The following is a 21,223-nucleotide window of genomic DNA, read 5'->3' as shown; positions in this document are numbered from 1 at the left end:
AAACATTCGAGATTTCCTTTCACTTCACTGTTGTGCATTTATGTAGCCAGTTTATCTAAAATAAATGTATTTATTTGGTCATTTACAAAACAAAGAAAGCACGTTATAGTTACCAGAGAGAGGAAAGTCATTGTTTTGTAAGTCATAAGTAAGGTTCAAGTCTTGGCATTCAAATCGCAGGTCAAGACTGATACATCATAATGTGCTCTTTACCAAATTTAAGGTCGGAGTAATAATTAGTGTAGTAAATTTATACAAACCATGCAGGCTTTTTTAAAAATTGGTGCTCATCACTTTCTAGACAAATTTTATAATTCAATTGAAATATATGGATATTTGAAAAATGCATAACTTTACTAAAAAACTTAATATTTCACAAGAGATAAGGTGTAGACTGTTTTCACTAAGTGTACCCATATATCTTAGTTCAGTTTTTAAGAAGAAGCCTGTATTTGTCACATATACATTACAGCACAGTGAAATTCTTTTCTTTGCATATCCCAGCTTGTTAGGAAGTTGGGGTCAGAGCACAGGGTCAGCCGTGATACAGCAGAAAGGCTTAAAGGCCTTGGTAAGGGCCCAGCAGCAGCAGCATGGCAGTGCTGGGGCTTGAACCCCCAACTTTCTGAGCAGAAACCCAGAGCCTTAACCTTGGAGCCACGCCCTATTTTTGCCCCTAATTTTACTTTGCTTTGGGATTTGCTTTGCTCAACACCAAATGCTGAGTAAAATTTGAAGCGGTTGCTTTTGTGTCTGATTTTCTTGAACCACAGGTTCTACATGTTGCATCCATTTGTTCTTGCACACAACACAATCTTTGTAGGTGAAAGCTACTATCTTTGGGAGCATGGCTACCACAAAGTGCCTCTGTCATCAGGGAATGCGCGGTCTTCCAACTTTGTCAGACTGAGTGGCTGTCTGACTGGTTGAACGTTGACCTTGGAAATGAAGTTTGATGCTGTCATTGAATGTTTGTGGCATTACAATTTCCGCTGGAACTAAGGGGCCCAAATATGTTCCAGCATGACAGTACCCCTGTGCAAATAGCAAATGCATGCCCGAAAAAATCAGTACATGTTGCCAGGTGATGTCACAGACTAATCTGCATATTAAATAAATCGTCATGATCCTTTCCATATCAAAATGTGTTACATGACGGAAGATTTTCTCAAGACACTTAGAATAGAAGAGAATTTTATCAGAATAGAAAAAGAAAGAAAGGAATAACACTCAAGAGACTGTGCTGTCATAGGAAAATAATAATCCACGTGGAGGCCATTCCCACCCCACAGCATAGCACAGTCTGAAGTGTGTTATTCCGCTTATACCACAGTGATTTGCCAACAATTTTTACAACAAATTTTTAACTGTTTTTAACAACACATCATGCTTTATAACAGTATCAAGTTAGTGTTGATGTTGTGGAACATCTGCTAGACAATTTAGTTCCTGTTATCACTTACATTATTACAACGATAAACAATCATTCCCTCACCAACCCCTCCTTTTCTCTCTTGCAGTTCTTGAGACAAGAACACAGCTTGTCATTTTACTCAGGAACCAGAAAGCGTCAACTCCCCTTTCCTGAAGACTTTCTTGTGCTGGGCAAATAAATAGCACCATGACTCCTATAAAGTGCTGACACCGGAGACTCCTTCCATAAATGTTACATAAACATCTCCTAACAAAAAACTTCACCACATAAAGATTTGAAAAAATCTGTTAGGCTTATTAGTCTTAGATTATGTGGAGCGTCTGTCATGCAAGCCCGATACTAGAGAAACAATAATGTATTAGAACAAGTGCAATTATATAAACCTACTGTTCATCTACTGTCCGATCATTGCTATTACATAAAACTACTCCACATCTTCTTACTAATCAAAATTATATAATTGATAACTTATTTCTTGTAGACCACAAACTATTTGCACCACAAACTATTTGCATATTTACAAAGTAGTGTCAAACTATTTACATTTTTACACAATAGTGTAATTTCTATTAAGAACATGATTATCTATTATGAAGCTGTAGTAGTGAGGAGTCTGGAAATAAAAAGTTACAGATGAAATAAAATGCTTTTATTACTTGTAAATATCAGTGATTGACGCTTAAGGACATCGGCTCACGTGAGAGCAGTTCAGTCAAGCTTCACACAGTGGTGGCGAGTTGACCAAACCTGCCCTCTCACCACGTATAACTAGCAGCTGTGATGTGAACTGGAGAGCCGTATCGAGGACAGTCGCTAGCGTCTGCTCAAAAGGTCACTAGATTAGTTGCTAGGCTTTTTTTTTTTGTAATGAAGCCACTACGGTGTAGTCTTGAGACAAAGTCATTAAGTTGGCAACACTAGGTGTAAGACTGTGAATGCGATAATATACTATGCACATCAAATGCTGCAAAATACATTTCAGAAATACATAATTTTTCTATCAGTAACAGAAAAAGGGAAAAGTAAATACCAATACAGACATAAAAACAAACTTTTATTTGACCTGTCTGGCAGTTTGAGTACATAAAATAGAAACAAACAGTATAGTAAGAAACAAACATATACAGTATACCTTGTAATACTGGAGCTTAGAATAAATATAATTTAAGAATGACAAAAATACATAATTTGCCAGGTGTAATTTGTCAATCATAACTTCACATGCACGTTGCCTTTGGAGAAGCGCACTCTTTCATTTTTTACGTGTGTCCAAACAATCTGTTCTCTCTGCATGGCCTCACCACCATCATCACTGTCAGATGAGCACTGAGTTAGATCCACGACATCTCGCACCACAGAACTGTTCTCTGTAGAGCAATTGTTAAGCATGAAGATCAAATAAATCAAAACTCAACTTCAATTTCGAAAATCTATGCCATCAAAAAAACAAATGTGCTAGATAAAGTCATTTCATTTCAAATACTGGTCCAAGGCTGAGACATCTTACTTTTTGTTTTAAGTTTAGAATCTTAAAGGAGCAGTTTGTAATTTTTAGAGCTCTCTGCTATCTTGGAATACACTGACAAAAATTATTTATATCTGGTGGACAAAAACAAAGAAGCTAGTACAATCTATAACATGCCGATAACGCAAAACAGAGTGAAATGTTATGTTTATTACACGTCTAGAAACACTTTTACACATTACAGACAGCACCTTTAAGATGAAGCAGGTCTTACTGTGGCTGAGTGAGGAGAGATCTGTGGTTTTGCTGCACTCTTTTTCCTTCCCCACTGCTCTCCAAGAGCCATTAGACAGGTACTCAATCTCCTTCACGGCCTCGTCTGCGCACTGGAGTATGCCACTCAGCAAACTATACAACAACAACATCCATCTTCATCATCCTCTGCCACCGCCACTAACAATCAACACTGTGGTCAGCAAATTTCGACACTTTCACTCTCTCTGGTGGTGTGTGTGCGTGTTAGGGAGCACCATCTGTTCAACATCTCAGTTTTTTCCCCATAGAAACTGGCCCTTTAAATGCCTAACAATGGGAGACAGATAGTGATACACTACACACTCCTTACCTCAGATGTATGAGGCAAAAGGCACCTTGAATTGGCTAAAATGTCCATTTTTTCCTTTTTAAATAGCTGGTGATGTCAGCCATAACAAATGCCTCTAGAGTGCTCACCTGAATGGACTGTCGACAAAAAAAGTGTCTGTGGGGAGGACATTACCCATCGATCTGTAGCGTGTCAAAGAGGGCAGGCTTATGGCAGACAGGACAAGTCCAGCTAGGCTTCCTCTCGTTCATCTGCAGGTAGAAGGCAGCATCAAAACACTGCAGATGGGCACACGTCTGAGCTCGACAGGGGGTAGACATGCGCATTTTTGCCAGCTGTTAACACAGACAGACTCTCTCAGACCAGTTTCCAGTTTTCTTAGGTTTCAGTCAATATCAATACATGATTAGGAAAGAAATATGTGGTAGTCTGGGGAAAACCATGAGATGTTGCTACAAGAACTTTGCAAGCTAAGTGGGATTTCTTCACCCAGTGAATGTTGTGCTTTGATCGAGTTGTTGGATAGCTATGTGCCGTAGTGAAATGGAGTTTACTGGTTTGATTTCACTGCACTGAGAAAAGCATGTAACACATGCTGACTTGAAACTCATTTTTGTTCTCACTTCAAAGTCTAAGGGCAGATGTTAAATTCTATAATTTAGTAAAAGCTAAAAACACAGCTATACGACACAAATTCAATTCTACATCTGTTACACTTGAACAGTAAAAGTCTCATGAGACAGACACAAGAGAAACAAAAACTATTCAACTCTCCATCACTGAAGCAATATAGTAAAAAAGCAAATCCAGGTATTTAGTCTTTCCTGAAGGTTTTGTGCTATGTCCGGTTGCTCCAGTGGTAACTCATGAGTTCTCTATATTCATAAATTATACATATTTAGAGATTAATTCATAAAGACATTCTAATGTTTTGCAGATATGTTTAATGAAGCCCCAACAACTGCCCTTAGACTTACTTTATAAGAGAGTTTTAGAGTAGAACAGTACAAGAGGTTCACATTTCCGCTTATGGTAATTGCCCATTTGCTACAGACCGGAAATAACTAGACGCCACAAACGATGCAAGTGAAATCTTTTGGAAAGCATACTAAAATATAATCTCACAAGAAAGCTAAAATTCTGGACACATTCATGATACTCAGCTGCAAGTTCTGTCTCCATTTTGAAAACTTACAGGACAGATAAGGGACACTTGCAGCCCTGTGGTGGTGATCTCATTCTCAGGATTACAGCGCAGCTTCTCGCAAACTGCGAAACAGAGTAAAAGCACAATTTGGAAAGAAGTTGCCACAAAGAAATATACCATGGACAAAGTACGATGGGAGGAACAGGATGTGCTGTTATACTGAATTAATCAACAACAGGGTGGTGTGATATGGCCCAATATATAGCAAAATGTATTGTCTTCCAACAGCAGCACATCGCAAAGTGTTTTATTCCTCTAGCAATCTGTCAACAATTACAATTTATTAACTGAAGAAAAATGAAGTCATGCTTTTTACTCATTTCTAATTGTGTTCAATGTTGCATAACGTCCAAGGCATTAATTCAAAATCAGTTAATAGTCACGTTACAGAGACACCACAAAGGCTACCGTCCTGAAGAATTTCACGTGTCAGAAAACTTAAAAGTACAGCTTTACCTCTGACTGTTACGAAGCGCCGACACTGTAGACGTCCTCGAAAACTTCACCAGATCAACAGTGACATGATTTTTAATCTGTATGTGTCTGCCATATATGTCTCTGTGTAAGCTGTTACTATAGAAACTATATGTATTAGAATGAGCCCATTAATGTAAACCTTGCAGCTGGAACTACGGTCAGAGCTGCAGTTAAGAGAAAAATTAATCAACGCATAGAATTGAGCATCAAGCAGCATTGTGATGGAAATTAACTGAAAATTCAGTCCAATATGAATTCAGGCCACTCACCTTTTTGTTTGCAGCACTCCACACTCTGCACTCCATTTTTCTGGAGCTGTGCATGCAAATCTGCTGAAGAGAACACCTTCACCAGATATACAGCCACAGAGTAAAACTAAAAACACACACACACACACACACACACACAGAAAGAGCGAGAGTGGGACACATATTTCTCTAAGAGTTTCAGAGCAAAATATTTCAGTTATACTTTCGGAACAATGACTGGACTAACATGATGAGAAGAGCCAGTGTACCTTGCCAATGTTCTCCCAGGAGATAGCAACGCGATTCTCAGTGATCTGTTTCACAAACGGTGTGAGATTGATTGGACGACAAGGATGACAAGGTTCCAGTCCTTTTTTATTGGAAGAGTAGTGAGCCTGATCAAAAGAAATAATATTATCTGACAATGTACACACATGGTGTTTTCTATGAAAATAATTGTTTATTACTAAACAATTCGTTGTCTTTTTAGTTTGCAATTTTCCGATACAGTTTTATACAAAAGCATAAAAAGCTAAATAAAATACAGCTGCAAGCAGCGTTCACTGGGGTCCAAGCACCAGGAAGCCATAATTTAAAATGCAGAAAGTCTATTGGTCAGTCATGTTTTTTATTATATGAATTTGCCTTTATTCCCTGTCCCAAATGGTGCCCTCGTGGTCCTCGCCTGTGCATGACCACTGCACTTGTGTGTGGGCCTTTAATTAGTATAATTCGTGCCACGGAACAAACAAAGAAACAAAAATCTAACACTGTAAGTTTTGGATATTTTAATGCATCGCTAATGTGCAGGTCATCAAGAGTCACCTGTACAGGACAGTCATGGCCATTGACCAAAACAGCAATATTTGGTGGATATTGATCATCTTCGACACCAATACTCTCTGTGTAGCAAATTCTGAAACGCAAACAATATAGTATCTCACACAATAACAAACCCTTGTGATTAATATGAGTTTAAAATAGACATAATTTTGGATTACTAATTTTTTTTTATACATAATCAACCTTGATGTGCATAAAAGAGCAAGAACAGGTATAGATTCCTTGTTATTTCTGCTATATCACACTACTCACATTTCCCATCTGCACCAGCAGGTACAGTCTGATTCAGAAAGATTGGACCTCCAGAGTGCAAACTCACCTGAGCACCACCTGAACAGACGTCACTCCAGCTTTGGTCCTTTTGAAAAGTGAAGAAAAGAGAAAGAATCAGAAACAATTAGGATATTCATATTTAACCCAACAACATACTTTATATTTAGCTTATAACAACAAGAGCATCATTCCTGCAAAATTCACCTTCCACCAAATACATCTATTTACATCTTAATTCTGGATGTTCTTTTAATGAATACTAGAATCAGTTTCCTTGTCTAAGGAAGTACGTAACTTACTGACGGTTCTTGATCTGAGCTGACTGTTTTGTAGTCAGACAAAACGTGATGTAGTTGGTCTGTGGCCTAGTTGAAAACGTGGGCACTGGGAGAGAATGAAGTGAGAATCAGAAAGAAAGAAAAAAATTCATTATTTAGATGCTATTTAAATAATACATTCAAGATATTCACAAGTATAGATGATGATAGTTGCACCATGAGGACAAGTAAGGATTTTTCCAGCTAAATCCAACCAACATAAACCAGCATGGAATTCATGTTGATGTGAGTTAGCAGGGATAAGACTGAGGGGTTTAATATAATCAGATAGACTGTCTATCCCTAAGTAGCTGCAATGTGAATAGCTTCTGAGCTGTCACAGAGCTTTGCTTCAATTGGAGCTTCCATTAGTTTCTGCTATTCAGTCTGGCACCACAGCCAATGCAAACCATGGCCAATGAGTTTGTGTTCCAAATGACACACTTGTGGTCCTTATATGCAAGTGCCTGTGAAGATTCAGAGACCACAACTTGCCCCATTTCTTATTCTGGGGTACAAAAAGGGTGCTCACGCTTTGCAGTGGTTTATGGGCATCTGCAACAATAAAGCCAATGTCAAAGAGCCAGTAAAATAAAGTTAAAAGTGTCTTTTGTCTTTACTTGAGCTGGTAGCATTAGAATCCCAAATGTCACCAAAGTGAGGACATTAAGGAGAACTGCACGGCTTAAGGCACCATTTGGAACGATGCATACAATGGCCTATTATGTGAATACTTAATGAAGACTACTTTATTAACATTTCCACCTTTCAACTAGTCATTACAGCAGAGGGAATATAGTGCCTAAGCACTATACAAGACACTGCTGGCTTTAGTGAGACCACAACACAATCTAAAACTAAGCAGCAAACTTGTAAACCAACAAATGGTATCTGATCAAGACATCACATTTTTTAAGTCATAATGGCTCAGTGATGATGCTGCTGTACCTAGTGATACTGGAGCAACAATAGTCTCCAGGGTCTGATAGAATGGAAGCTTGATCATGTGCACTTCAGGTTTGTGCACTGGCCCACAGGATTTCTTTGGATGATTGGCCACCACCTCGACAGCAGTCAGCATGGTGATGACCTGGGAGCGTCTGCTGTTGGCTTTGGCAGTGTAGTGACGATGGTCATAGAGCTCCTGGATAGCAGAGAAAAGCTCTGGATGGAAGTTGTTATGGAGGAGCTCGGTGACTCTCTGCACTAGGTCCTTCTTCAGCCCTTTCTTGTCCTTTCCCATAGCGGAGAGGAGGGACTGCAGCTCGGCCACACGCAAGCTCTCCACCATCACCTGCAGAGGTATCGAGGTTGTCCGAGATAGTAGTAAAGTTCCTTACACTACCTCCTCAGCTACTGTTTAGGAATGTTCCTTAAATAACCTCATTAACTTTAGCTTTTTTATGAAAAATCATAAATGGTCCACAAAGTCTTCATTATGACTTAATATAATTCATTATATGTTATATAAAGTGTCCCTTCGTTTATTTATTTTTATTGGCTACCAGCTGCTATAGTGTGAAACAGGATTAACCAATCAGGATTAATTAGTAGACCAGATTTTATAGGATTTTAATAACACTAACAAAATAACACTGCCATAAAGATATTTTATGGCAGTGTTACTTTGTTAGTGTTATTAATACGCAAGATTGGTAGATCGTGCCTTAAATAATTAAATAACAAATCTGTGCCATCATCAATCCTACTGCTGCTTGACATCCACCCAAGAAGCACGAGTGCGTCGCACTTAGCATTTTCACTGTATAAATCATGCAGTGATTTTATTTAATATATTTCCTCCCTTGTACAGATCATGTAGTTATTTAATTTATTAGTATATTTACTATATTCCCACCCCTCAAAATTAATTCCTGGTTACACCGTTGGTGCTGCCATAAGTAAGGAATAAAACATTGTAGGTGTTCTGTTATAGGAAAATAATCAATAACACAGTTGATTATTTTCCTACAGAACATCCCAACATGTTTTATTTTTGAGATCACTGATGTTAATCACTGATTATAAGTGTTGCTGCATCCCAATTCGCCTACTATGAGTCTTAAATAGTATCCGAGATTAGAATTAGTGTATTACTATCACTATTACCGGTAGATTTTTAAAGTGTGGATCCGTGGACACTTTTTCAGCTAACATTGCCCACAACTCCTTGCGCAAGGGAGGAGGAGTTTTGTGAAGGTTTGCTTCGCTGAATTCAACCTGCACACATGCACGCATTTTAGAGAGCTGTAAATGAAATCAAGGGAATGGTAAACTAAATTATTTAGTATAAATTATAAGGAATAATGAAGAAGAAAAGCTGAAACGCAGTGAGGAGTTTGTTTACGGTGACAGTGTGTGTAAATAGGCAACAACGTTCTCTTCCGTTACAGGACGTGTTAGCCGCGTGTCCGAATCGAGTACTGTGACAGTACCTCCTGCATTCGATTCAGTACCAACTGCTCGGCCGTTAATACAGCACATACTGATCAGGATATGTGTAATATGAATACAAGCCGGACATACTACATTCGCCATGTTGGCATTGTCATGTGACCTACGACGGCATAATAACCGCAAAAAGTTAAAATGTTTAATGTCTATAGCACTTACACTTAAAAAGAGCCGACGTGCTGCCATCTGCCATTATTCACTCTGACAGCGCTTCCACGCTGGTCCCATTGCCTTATGGGATACCGCAGTGTCCACTGGATCCATACAGCAGAATTTCGGCGGAAGCAGTAGATCATCGAGGTGTTTCTCACCTACTGTTTTACAAAAACTGAGAATTCAGACATACTACTCCTTTGGTGTATACTTTTCACCTACTGTATAGTAGGGTAGTAGGGATATTCGGACGCAGCTAGTATGTCCCAGTAATTGCATGCTCTTTTGCCACACACTCCTTTTAGTGCATAGTATAAGTAGGCGAATTGAGACGCAGCATGTGTTAGCGATGTCCTCCCTGTGACGTCAGCACGGCACACAACCGCTAACTTCTCACAGGAATAACGCAAATAATACAGCACCAACCAACAATGTAGCACCTGAAACACTAAACTCATCACAAATATTTCAATATAAACCTATTAAATGTGAGGTGTTGAGTTTTCCTTTAAGGCTGTCCTGTTGTGAATGGGGAATTTAGTTTCTGAGAATTTGGGTTTAACAGGATGCAGATATTTCTTTCCCACAACCCTCCGCGAGCAGCATAAATTGAGAAACATTTTTTTAAAAACATTTTTTTTAAAAACTGTAAGTTTAAAAACAATGTAAATATTTATGTAAATCCTGATTTGACAGTCTATATTGTGTGTTATCGAGCACTGAGGAGAAGACAATGAAGTGGAAAAAAAATCTATCATTAAGATTTCTGTAGTGATTCAGCTCCAAAATGGCGGCTAGTCCTGTTTTTAGCTGAGATAGGCCTTTGTTTATGCTTTCTTAACACCTCGAAATGGTTTTGTGTCGCTATTTTGTAGCTGAACAGTTCTTTTGTTTCAAACTTGTTGTTACTTTAAACTCTTTTCAACAGCTTAGAGCCTAAAACACAAGCAAAGGAAGACTATTTAAAAGTATAAAACTGTATCAGAAAACTGTAAGTCACACAGAAGTCAAAACGTACCTTGGCTTCCAACAGCTGGCTGGCCATTATTATTTACTTTCCTTTCACCAAAACTGGTTTCAATTACAATAAACCGATTAAACGCCAATAAACCAGCCTCATAAAACAGTCATCAATATAACGCCATCGAAGCCGTCGCTGGCGAAATCCCAAAAGCCACTTTATTGGACAAATAGGTCACTAAGCAAGGTATAGGAGTCTATTATTTCATACCCTGATGCAGTGCACTTATATAGGGAGAAAGAAGAATTTGGGATTCAGCCAAGACCACATGATCAAAGCCTGCTGTTGTGGTTGAATTCGGTGTTGTTATTTAAAAAAAAACTGTGACAGAAAAAGAGCATTGAAGGCAAATATATCTGAACTTATCACCCATATGCTTCAAGCTTGGTTTCGGATACTGTATGACACAGTGTTATAAAAATAGACACACTGACATCACAGAGCTAAAAACAATCATAGCAACATCTTGAACACTTCATCACTTATGACTCATTATGGCGCCTGGAAGGTGACAAAAGTAGGCTATTTAAATATGAATTTTGTATATGTGAATTATATACACGTGACATTAAATACTTTTTTGCTGTGGTGTATTTATTAAATTGTTAGAAAAACATCAAGAGGAGAAACTCCTTCATGGTTCATGCTCATGTTTCACCAGCAGGTTGTGCTAAAGTTCTGTAAAACACTACAAAATGGCACTTCTAAGGGTCGTTGCCATGACTCCCACTGTCTCCTGGGGCAGCGGTGTATCCATGGAGACAGCTCTGTCCAGTGCAGGGTCCAGCGATGGTTGACCTTAGAAGGTGACCCTTGACCCAAGGGTCAGCAGAAGAGGGCTGAGGGTCAGCACTGGCCAGAGGGCACTGGGCACTTGGCTGATTGGCTATCTCCTTAACTCACTGAAGCCTCATCTAAATGATTGGAACATTGACCAGTTTGCAAAGCTGCACAGATCAGGCTGTCTAAAATGCAAAAGCCGAAACCTGTAATTATACCACGTGCAGTTTAGATGCATGCAAAAAGATCTAGGTCGAGTTTCGAGCTTTCTGAAGATTTCTCTCTCTACATGAACATATTTACTAAGACAAGAAATAATTAATTATTTAGGATATTTCGTACACCAAAGATTGCTTGACCACAAATACCTTCCACAAACAGACTAAAATATTAAATAATAAATCTAGACTAGGATGTAGATTGTGGTTTCATTCATTCCTGATAGGCATTAAACACGATTCCATAACCTTATGTTTGCACACATGGACTTCCTATCAGCAAACACAGACAGCCTGCCTGCCAAGCGCATTTCAAAATGGCACCTACAGTGAGTGGAGTGTCCATCCCTGAGGGGGTGTGTATATCATTATGGATGGTAAAAGTCACGTGACCGAAGCCTTCTTCCTTCCAATAATTTATGCCTGTGGCAGATGGCTTGTCAATATCAATATATTAATTTAAAGGCGGACCGTGCTCTGGAGAGAGCCGTGTGTTAGAGCTCGGAGATGGAGGAGGACGAGGGCAAAGAAAGGAGACAGAGAGAAATGAAAAAATAAAGAATGCCATTTAAGAAGTCCTATCCAAGAAGATGAACTTTGAATGGGTTGTGTTTTGTGGTATGATTAAACAGTAGATTAATAATGACCGAAGGGATGGTCAATAGCCTAACAGCTGAATGCTGCAGGGTAGATTTGAGAATTTCAAGCAGCCACTCATGACTAAACTGTAGTGTTTATATGCTTAGTAAGCTCAACACTACACCCCGAGTGCCTGTGAGCTCATTATGGCAATTCATGATTGAATTCTTGATCTTTCTCACATAGTCAGTAGGCTGACATCAATACGGTCCTTGTGTTAGGAACAGGCCTGTGCACTTGAGGGGACTCTCACGGTTTTTATGTTGCACTTCCTGAAAACGTGACAGAATTGAGAAATACCGATTTGACAGTAAAATTTTAGGGCTATGTATCGAGCATGTGTGATTTATAGGTAAGTACCCCGTTATTTAAAATAAGGGTTAATACTCCTTGAACCCTCTTGACCCCTCGCTAAAATGCTTCCTTTGAAGCGCTGATAAACCATTTCCCACTTGTGACAGATCATAAACATGGCCATCCAGCTCGATAGCGAGCGCTTACGTAATCCTCCTCCTGGACAATTTTACACAAGCAGTGTACCTTTGACCACTTTTCTCTTTCACCCCTGACCTCTGAACCTCGGGTTCACAGGTCTATTTGGGGAGAGATGGCGAAAGTGAGAGGGTCATCCTCTTCTTCAGCGAGGGTGATTGATTTCATAAAGTGCTTCCTTACTGTTTTACAGAGTCCTGCAGCGTCCCAGGCTTTTGAGTTGAGAAGAGTGGGAGAAGGAAGATATTGGAAAAAGAAGAAAGAGGAAGGGAATCTTGATGGATATGCAGATGGATGGATGGATGGATGGATGGATTCATGGACTGCTCAAAGAACTACAGTGTAGTTATGATCAGATGTTATCCTCCTGTCAAAAAGTGATAAATTCCAGCAGGGAAGAAAAATGTCTCTCTGTTGGTCCGTTTTAATTTCACAGAGACACAGAGTTGCCTTTACCCTGAAGGCCCATGAGAGGACTTCAAATAAAATAATTGAAAATAAAATGAAATATGTCAGCCGTAAAGGTAAAAGATAGGAGATGTTTTTATTTGGGATGGCTACAGTGTAAGTGTTCTTAGCATCAGAACATCAAAGAGATGATCAGAGTGAGGTGACTCAGAAGCCCCTGCCTTATGACCTATGACCTCTGGCATATGGCCAGGACACTCACTATAAATGCAAACTGTAAAATTTGATGTGGACACCCAAAGCCCACACACACTGCTTATACTGTATTTACCTAGGAATATTTCTTTTCTTGTTTATATGATTTTTTTGATACACCACATGCCATGTGATGTTAATACTGCCTGATGATGCATACGTTTATGTAAGATCTTAAGGATCCATATCATATCTGTGTACTCAATCTAATTCTCATTGTTTTCTTGTTCAGCATTTTCAATCCACTCATGACAAAATGCCTTATATCTGCCTTCGTATATCTGCCTTCTTATATCTGCCTTATTTTTAAATTAATGAACATTATTTCAAATTATAGTGTTATGCATTTTTAAAGATGACATGATGGTCATAAAGAGTAGCAGTGATGTCTTGTTGTTTAATAAATGTTCGAGAAGCAATAATCAATATGATAAGAAATCCACCTATTAATTAATGGCATATCAGGAGTATAGCTGTCAATATACAAGTGCATCTAGAAGAATTCTGTAGTAAAGTTGGAGAGCTGAAGCACATATACAGTGCACTGACAACATTAAAAATGCACTCCAACTGACTGCAGTTTCACTGAAATTGTGCTCTTTGATGGCAATTTCTTGTAGACACCTTAAGAGCTAAGAAAATCTCTTCACTCCTTAAGAAACTAATATACTTTAAGCTTTTGATTCTGTTGTTTACAGATAAGCAGACTGTGAACAAAGCAGCTAAAGCTTCAAAACGCAACTCATCAAGTTACTATTGGCTCTTGCGTCCTAAAGCAATGTGTCTGAATCAGAAGGGAGACATTGTCCCAGATACATCGTCCTAAAAGCACAGAAAGATTAGCAGCTAGGCCGTGCAATTCAAAGTGATTACTGAATAAACAGCCATTTTGCATTTAAAAATACAAATTTGTACCATTTAAAATAAACAAAGGATCAGAAAACTTTTAAAGGAATATTTCAGCGCTTTTGACATAAGCTCCATCTGCAGCTGATTGCATTAATTATTTACTCTTTTCCCCATACTGACAAAAGAAGTCACTTATAATGCAATAATACAGGCAAGTGTTGGGATGGCCAATAAGTAAGGAATAAAACAAGATGGTGTGCGCTCTTATAGGAATATGTAGAAAAACAGTGTGTTCTTATTTATGTGTTTTATTTCCCTTATGCCACAACAATTTGCCAATAATTACATTTTTTTAATTCAACAATGACATCATACATTTGATCTGTTTCTAGTTACATTTAATATTGAAGATTGTCCTTGAGACAAATTAACTCTTGTTAATGTCACCTCCTTTATAGCAATTGTAAACTCTTCCCTCACCAGCCTCTATGTTTTCTCGCTCTTTGTTAATAACAAAAAAATTCAGCTTGTCAATTTACCGAGAAACTGGACAGTGCAAAGTCCTTTGCAAAGTTACAGCTTTACCTCTGTTACTAATCATCGACACTGGCGACTCCTTCCAAAAATGTTAAATAAACTTCTCCTCAAAGAAAAGCTCACCATATCAACAACTATATGTTTTATTTGTTAAATAATGTTTTTTTTTTTTTTTTTAAATTGTTCATTATTAGGCTCTGATTATGTGGAGCGTCCACTGTACAAGTCCCTATGTATTTTGTTACTATAGAAACTCAAATGTACTGGAACGGGTGCATTAATATAAACCTTGTTCTGCCTTGTGGCCAGAACAATTGTCAAAATTGCTGTAGAAAATTAATCAACAGCTTCTGACCAATCAGAATAGAGATTTACAGCACTGTAGTATAAATGTTTATACAAAACATACTTTTGTAGGAAGCTTTTTTGATTTCTTCAGACAAAGGTATTTGGATATGTAAGTCTATAAATCTGCATAAATTGTCCTTTCAGAGATGGGACTACTTTTTGAAAAGGGAAGAATTAGTGGTGCTGTGGGAATGTATAATGAAAACTGAAATAATTTTTCTGTATTGATGAAATATTTGACAGCTTTGGTAGAGCTGTGCTTATGATCTTCATAATGTAATTTAAAATTTGCACAATATACTCACACAATCACATAAAATAAAAATGACATCCCTTAGGCTTCCATTATAAGTTTTTAGTAAACAGGTTTCTTTTCTGGGTCCAGGTGAAATTCCAGATGCGACAAAAAAGACATCTGAGTATTTCGACGCATACCTTGTATATGGTTCAATCAAGTCTGGCTAATAAAACACTTTGCTCATTGAGCTATTTATGCATTTAAGAACTGAAACACGATGGGTTCTCCTCACTGAAAATTCCAACTGAGATTGGAGAGCTGTTGCGTGTGTCTAATCAAGGACAAGAGATCGCACACAAAGAAACAAGCCACGCTGGCCTTATAACAGGAGACGTTTTCACACCCAAGTCAAGGATTTAAATCAATAATATTAACCATGCCTTTGCAGTCCTCATGAGGCTTCCCACCATTGTTAGGCGAGCTTCCTCTTGCTATTCTGGCCTCCTCTGGTGAATGAGAGCTCTTCAATCAGTTTAGAAAACCATCATCCACTGCAGATACTGATTACTAACAGTGTTTTGCTCAAGAACTCAGCAATGAGTCTGAGCACTGAGGGCAAAAGTTCATTCGTAGAGACAAACAAACACTCATTTGGCAACCCAAAAGGCGAGCTCTTTTTAAATGCTATTTCAAATGGCTGGAGAGTAATGGCTCATCATTTTATTGGGTTAAAAAAGACATTATAGGTGATTGATGGCTTTGGCTTGCCATATTGAAGCGGTCAGTCTGGCACATGAGTCAGAATCCCTTCTTTCTTTTGTGGATGTTGAAAATAACATGTCTGCCTCTGAATGAAGAATTGTATGTGAAGTGTTTACCGTTTATTTTACACAATGCAGAGCCAATAAACCCCCATCAGGAAGAGAAAGCTGAGGACTGCAGCCGTGCCATTTCAACGCCATCAGAGTCAACCAGAAGTATGAGTATTTTCCTGCTCCCTCTAATTCCAAAGATTATTTGTCATCTGCAGAGTAAAGGATTTTTAAAAGTCAACCTGCAGCCCACTGCCTCCCTCTCCTCCTCCCTCCCTCCCACCACCCCCCAATCCCCCTGACACTACCCGGCTGCGATCAATACCATATTGATCAACTCTCTCTATCGCTGGCCAGCCAGACTAATCACCTACACACAAGCTCAACACTCTCACTCTCATACTGTAAGAAAATAACACACACCCCATATGTGCACACAACCACACAGTATTCATGCATACATACACACATATTATCAAAACATGGAGATCAGATTCTTTCTGTATCTCGACATGCCATAAGTAATTAACTGAGATTTGAGTGGGTTCATTAGTAGATTTATTTCTGCATCTTAAAATAAAATTACACAGAAATTTGGCAATGAAATGAAATATTTGAGTGTAGAGAAAGTTCAATTTGCCATTCTGTGCATTGTGAAGCAGCCTTCCTGGACTAAATGGCATGCTTTCCTCACCCAGCATTTCTGCTCCTCTCCATCTTCCTTTGTTCCCCCTCACAAAATCAATATGCCTGTGGAAAAAAAAGGCAGCCATATTTCTCTTCCGGTTATGAGTGGAGATTTGAGGAGATACAGATGCTTGGAGGGTTAGAATTAGGCCATCTTTAAAATCCAAGAGCAAAGTAGGTTTCATTGCTTAATGAGCACATTATTGTTGTTTTCTGTGTACACAGTTGCAAGCATGTGTGTTTGTTTACCAATACACTGGACGCTGGTGTGATGTTAATATTACGTGATGATGCATATGATCACTGAACGTTTTAAAGGATGCACGCCACATTTTGTTTACATGGCCGTGAAGAAGGACAAGTGCGCTCAATCCAATTCCCATTGTCTTTGATTACTCCTGCACCAATGTATTTCTAATTGACTCACCACATCTAGTAGAGCCCGCCTCCTCCATGCTGTCTGTCTTTACCTACCTTTGCTCTAATTGGCCAGCGTTATTCAGCTAATGCAGGACACTGACTCTTGATTGGTCCGAGGTGCTGAGCAGGAGGGTCTATAATGTTTTATCTGCTGGTATTAGCAGATCTATTAATCCCCATTGTGAATGCCAGCAGTGATGGCCCTGTGTGTCTGATTACATACGGCTTGTTCCTTTGCGATAAGAGTGAATGGGTGCACCCCCTATGCTGACCAGCCAGGCAAAATCAAATAAATCCCTGAGACCTCACTGGACATTCTGTGACCTCACCAGGTGCCTATGTCCTAAGGGCACCAGCTTTGAGTGTTCACTCATAGAGGTCATTTGAACACACACACACACAGGGCACTGATGGCTTTGCTTGAGATGGATGTGGATAAAATGCAATAAAACAGGTTAATGATTGCACACACTACCCACACTACACATTTTATCACTCCCACATCTCCAGCTATTGTACTGGTGTGTCAAAAATTCCCATAATGTAAATAAGAAGTTTAACCTGATGGCCATTTAGGTCATTAGTTTAACCTGTGAAAATTCAACAGCTTACAGAATGACGTCGTTGTCTAAATATTTACAAGGGAGCAAAGTGGGACATGCACAGGGGTTCTCCGCTCGCTCTCTGTTTCCATAGAGATTGTGGTTATTTCTGTCCTAATATAAATTTTGCACTCCATCTTTTGCTTCCTTTTCAGAGAAACTCATCCAGCGCTGTACCCTCCTTTGAAACAGACATTCACACAGAAAAAGCGAGACAGAGAAACAGAAAAGGGGAAAAGACTGAGAGAAGGAGGATAGGAGTTTGACATTTAGTGTTACTGTAGCCCAGAAATACTATTGTGTGTGTGAAGAATAGAGATCAGATACAGCAGGCTATGAAAGACTGGAGCTGACTCCCAGTATAGATCAATACTCATTCTCGATATGCACATGCATAACACCGTGCCTGAGTGTGTGAGCGTGCGCCTGTCTGTGACTGTATATGTGTTTACATATGTGTGAGTTTTTATTATGTAGAAAAAGCAAGTCTGTGGACATGTAGGTTTAGAATAATAATGCACATGTGAATAAAATTGCCAACAGCAAGTGTATGATCCTGTATCAATATAAACATGGTGTCCTTTAGTTACCACACACATGCAGAGTATAAAACTTTCTGGCTCTAATATATCATAAATTACATTTTTTTCTTATTGCACAACATGCACACTTGAGCATTTTTAGCAAACATAGAATCTGTCTCACACACACACACGCACGCACACACACACACACACACACACACACCTCCCTGAAGAATTGATCGACTATTCCTTCTTAATCCATCTCTCCCTCTGTTTCTTAGCAACCAGTGCTCCAGTGAATTTAAAGGGTGGGCTGTTTTATTATTGTTTTTTTCTTTTTACATTAAGATGCTCCTGCCGGCATGTTTTCTGCCCAATACAGTTTGGACATTAATGCAAATTCTGAACGAGACATTGGGCAAAGTGCAGTATTCCAATTGCAGCTGGGTTTAAGCCCAAGAGAGGACTTACTTACTGTACAATCTAAAGGAAGTCAATTGTGGTTTTTAATGCAATAACTGTAATGAACAGGAATAAAACATTAAATAGTGAGCTACAGCAGAAAGGCCTGAGAATGTCTGTCTATCCATATGTGAACACTGAACTTGTACAACCACACAACTAAGGAGTTTGAAATGAGTCTAGTAATTATTGCATTAATGCTTCCGTGTCTAAAAAGACAAGTATGTCAAACTAGTCATGAACAAATATGAAAGTCTACTTTTAAGACTGCAATCGAGTTTTGAAAAGATTTTCTTTCAATGATAACCATTCAAATTATGGATCTGTCTGAGCCGGTGATGCAAGAAGTAAGCCAATACATTGTGTTAAGGTGCTTGGGCCCCATATTAACATGCTCTATAGCTTTATGATACATTTATGTTGTGATTAAATCCCATATTTATTTTTTTAAATCTTATTTTCCTTTATTTCAGATTGCAAATAGTCATTACCAACAAAAATGCAGTTAAATTCTAAAGGTTAAATTTCATTTTTTTCCCTTTACAGTGCATGGCACTCCTATTAACACTGTCTAAAGCTTTACAAAATATTAAAAAATAATATTTTTTTGAAAAAAAATTCATTTGAAAATGCCAAACTAATCAACATAAGCACATGTCTAAGTGTATGCAGTCAAAGCTTACACCTAAGGAACACTGCATTCTCTCACAAGAGATCTAGAGTCTTCTGAAGAAGAATCAAAGTAACAAAAACAAATCAGTTTATATGTAAATGTAAACCATTTGCATATACACAGATCAATATACCACACATATACATCTTATGCATAAATAAAAAGAATTAGAAAAAGGAATCAATTATGCACGCACTCTCAGAAAGAAAGGTAGCAAACTGTACCTCTCCTTGTTGCTGGGGTACGATCAAGGGTACATTTACTTTTCCTTTCGCACCTCCAGTATGTAGCTATTACCTGGTGTACCTTTAATTAGCTTTTAGAGTAAAGCTTTAAAGATATATCAGTGGTCCTTAAAGTTCAATTATGTACCTTCAATTATTTTTTAAAGGTACTATATTCACATTTCCATGTGAAAGATACTTACTGAAGGGTACGAAAGATGTACCCTTAATGGTACAACCCCAACAACAAGGAAAAGCCTTTATTTCTCAGAGTGTGCTTGTTAATAGTATCATTTATCACATACATGGAAAGGCCATGTAAGTGGATTGTAAATGATTCTAACAAGACAGGCCAAAATAACAATTTAACAATGGTTTGGATTGGTATGACTGGGACTGTATCAAAACACAGTCAACATTGCTTTTGGATAATTTATACAGTGAATAATTGTTTCAGCTTAAACCGAATACCATTTGGATATAAACTTCATATTAATACAATAAACCTTGGTATTAAAAAAAAGCAATTATATTTTACCTACTGAACACAAAAACTGTTGAAAGGCTTGAAAATTAAAAGGCTTGGCAGATGTTTATGTTTATGAAAAGATTTTAATATGTCACTTGAAGGAGTATTCATACTTAATTTTGATATTACACAGTCCTTGATCAAGAGGCCCAATAAGCAAATCTTTTTATGGGCTGATTTAAGTCAGGTTTTGGTGATAGATATCCTGTGTGTGGATATTTCACTGTCACTGTGAGAACAGACTGCATTTCATCCTTCGAGCTAGAATCATCTTAAGCTTAGAAAAGGAAAAGTCACACTGAATTTAGATGAGATTTTTTTTTGTCATGTTTCACACATTTTCACATGTACTGCACTTTTCATGCAAGGTTTGGTTTTTACACGTCATTTTTATTTTCATTTTAGCATGAGGTTTTATTATTATTATTATTTCATTTTTTCATTTTTCACATCCGATCACACACATGATGTCACGTGTTTACTTGAGTTCGCACGCGCAATTTCAGGGTATGACGTGGTGAAATCGCATGATCACATATTTCTCACATAATCCCATCATTTTATATATATATATATATATATATATATATATATATATATATATATATTGATCACATATGATGAAATATATGATTTTCTCCTTAAGGTTAACAGAAGAAGATTCTCAGTGTGAGTTTATTATTAGTCTCTATTTAATAAATAATAAGTAATCCGAATAAAACATGACCATTTCAGCTTTCATTACTAAACAAAGCTTAATCCTACAGAACAGATAAAATCTGGAATGCTCTGGAAATCCTAAACCGATTTTTTTCCTGTCCTGTTGTTAATTGCTGAAAAGCACTTATTTAACGCACTTATTTAACGCACACTATTAAGACGCAAGGTTTAGAGCGCCTGTAAAACATCAGGCAATTCGTCCAGCCCGAGTTCATGACTCCAGCCTTTGTCTTTTATTCTAACAGGACCAAGAGCTTCAAATCCGCCCAATTCCATTGACTTAAAGGCTATTGATTTCCGATCACATCG

The 21,223-nt window shown here is 38.1% G+C and overlaps 1 protein-coding gene across 4 annotated transcripts; it reads right to left on the bottom strand.

The window, feature by feature from the left end:
- Positions 1 to 2,472: 2,472 nt before the first annotated feature.
- On the bottom strand, positions 2,473 to 10,784 carry pias4b (protein inhibitor of activated STAT, 4b). 4 transcript variants are annotated; one of them, XM_026925707.3, is made up of 11 exons: positions 10,495 to 10,784; positions 7,818 to 8,163; positions 6,852 to 6,936; positions 6,599 to 6,637; positions 6,262 to 6,352; positions 5,706 to 5,831; positions 5,458 to 5,563; positions 4,700 to 4,773; positions 3,679 to 3,839; positions 3,152 to 3,308; positions 2,473 to 2,802 (listed from the first exon to the last, which is right to left on the bottom strand). In XM_026925707.3, the coding sequence occupies exons 1-11, from the start codon at positions 10,519 to 10,521 to the stop codon at positions 2,767 to 2,769; spliced, it is 1,248 nt and encodes a 415-aa protein (XP_026781508.3). In that variant the 5' UTR covers positions 10,522 to 10,784; the 3' UTR covers positions 2,473 to 2,766. The 4 variants fall into 4 exon arrangements, with proteins under 4 accessions (XP_026781508.3, XP_034170713.1, XP_026781506.3 ...); XM_034314822.2 differs by having other exon boundaries at positions 3,175 to 3,308; positions 3,679 to 3,755; positions 10,495 to 10,780; XM_026925705.3 differs by having other exon boundaries at positions 3,175 to 3,308; positions 10,495 to 10,777.
- Between the last annotated feature and the right edge of the window lie 10,439 nt (positions 10,785 to 21,223).

Source organism: Pangasianodon hypophthalmus, chromosome 21 (genome assembly GCF_027358585.1).
Source record: "Pangasianodon hypophthalmus isolate fPanHyp1 chromosome 21, fPanHyp1.pri, whole genome shotgun sequence".
NCBI classification, from domain to species: domain Eukaryota; kingdom Metazoa; phylum Chordata; class Actinopteri; order Siluriformes; family Pangasiidae; genus Pangasianodon; species Pangasianodon hypophthalmus.
The sequence above is the reverse complement of the archived record's forward strand: the minus strand, read 5'-3'. Positions and strand labels throughout refer to the sequence as shown.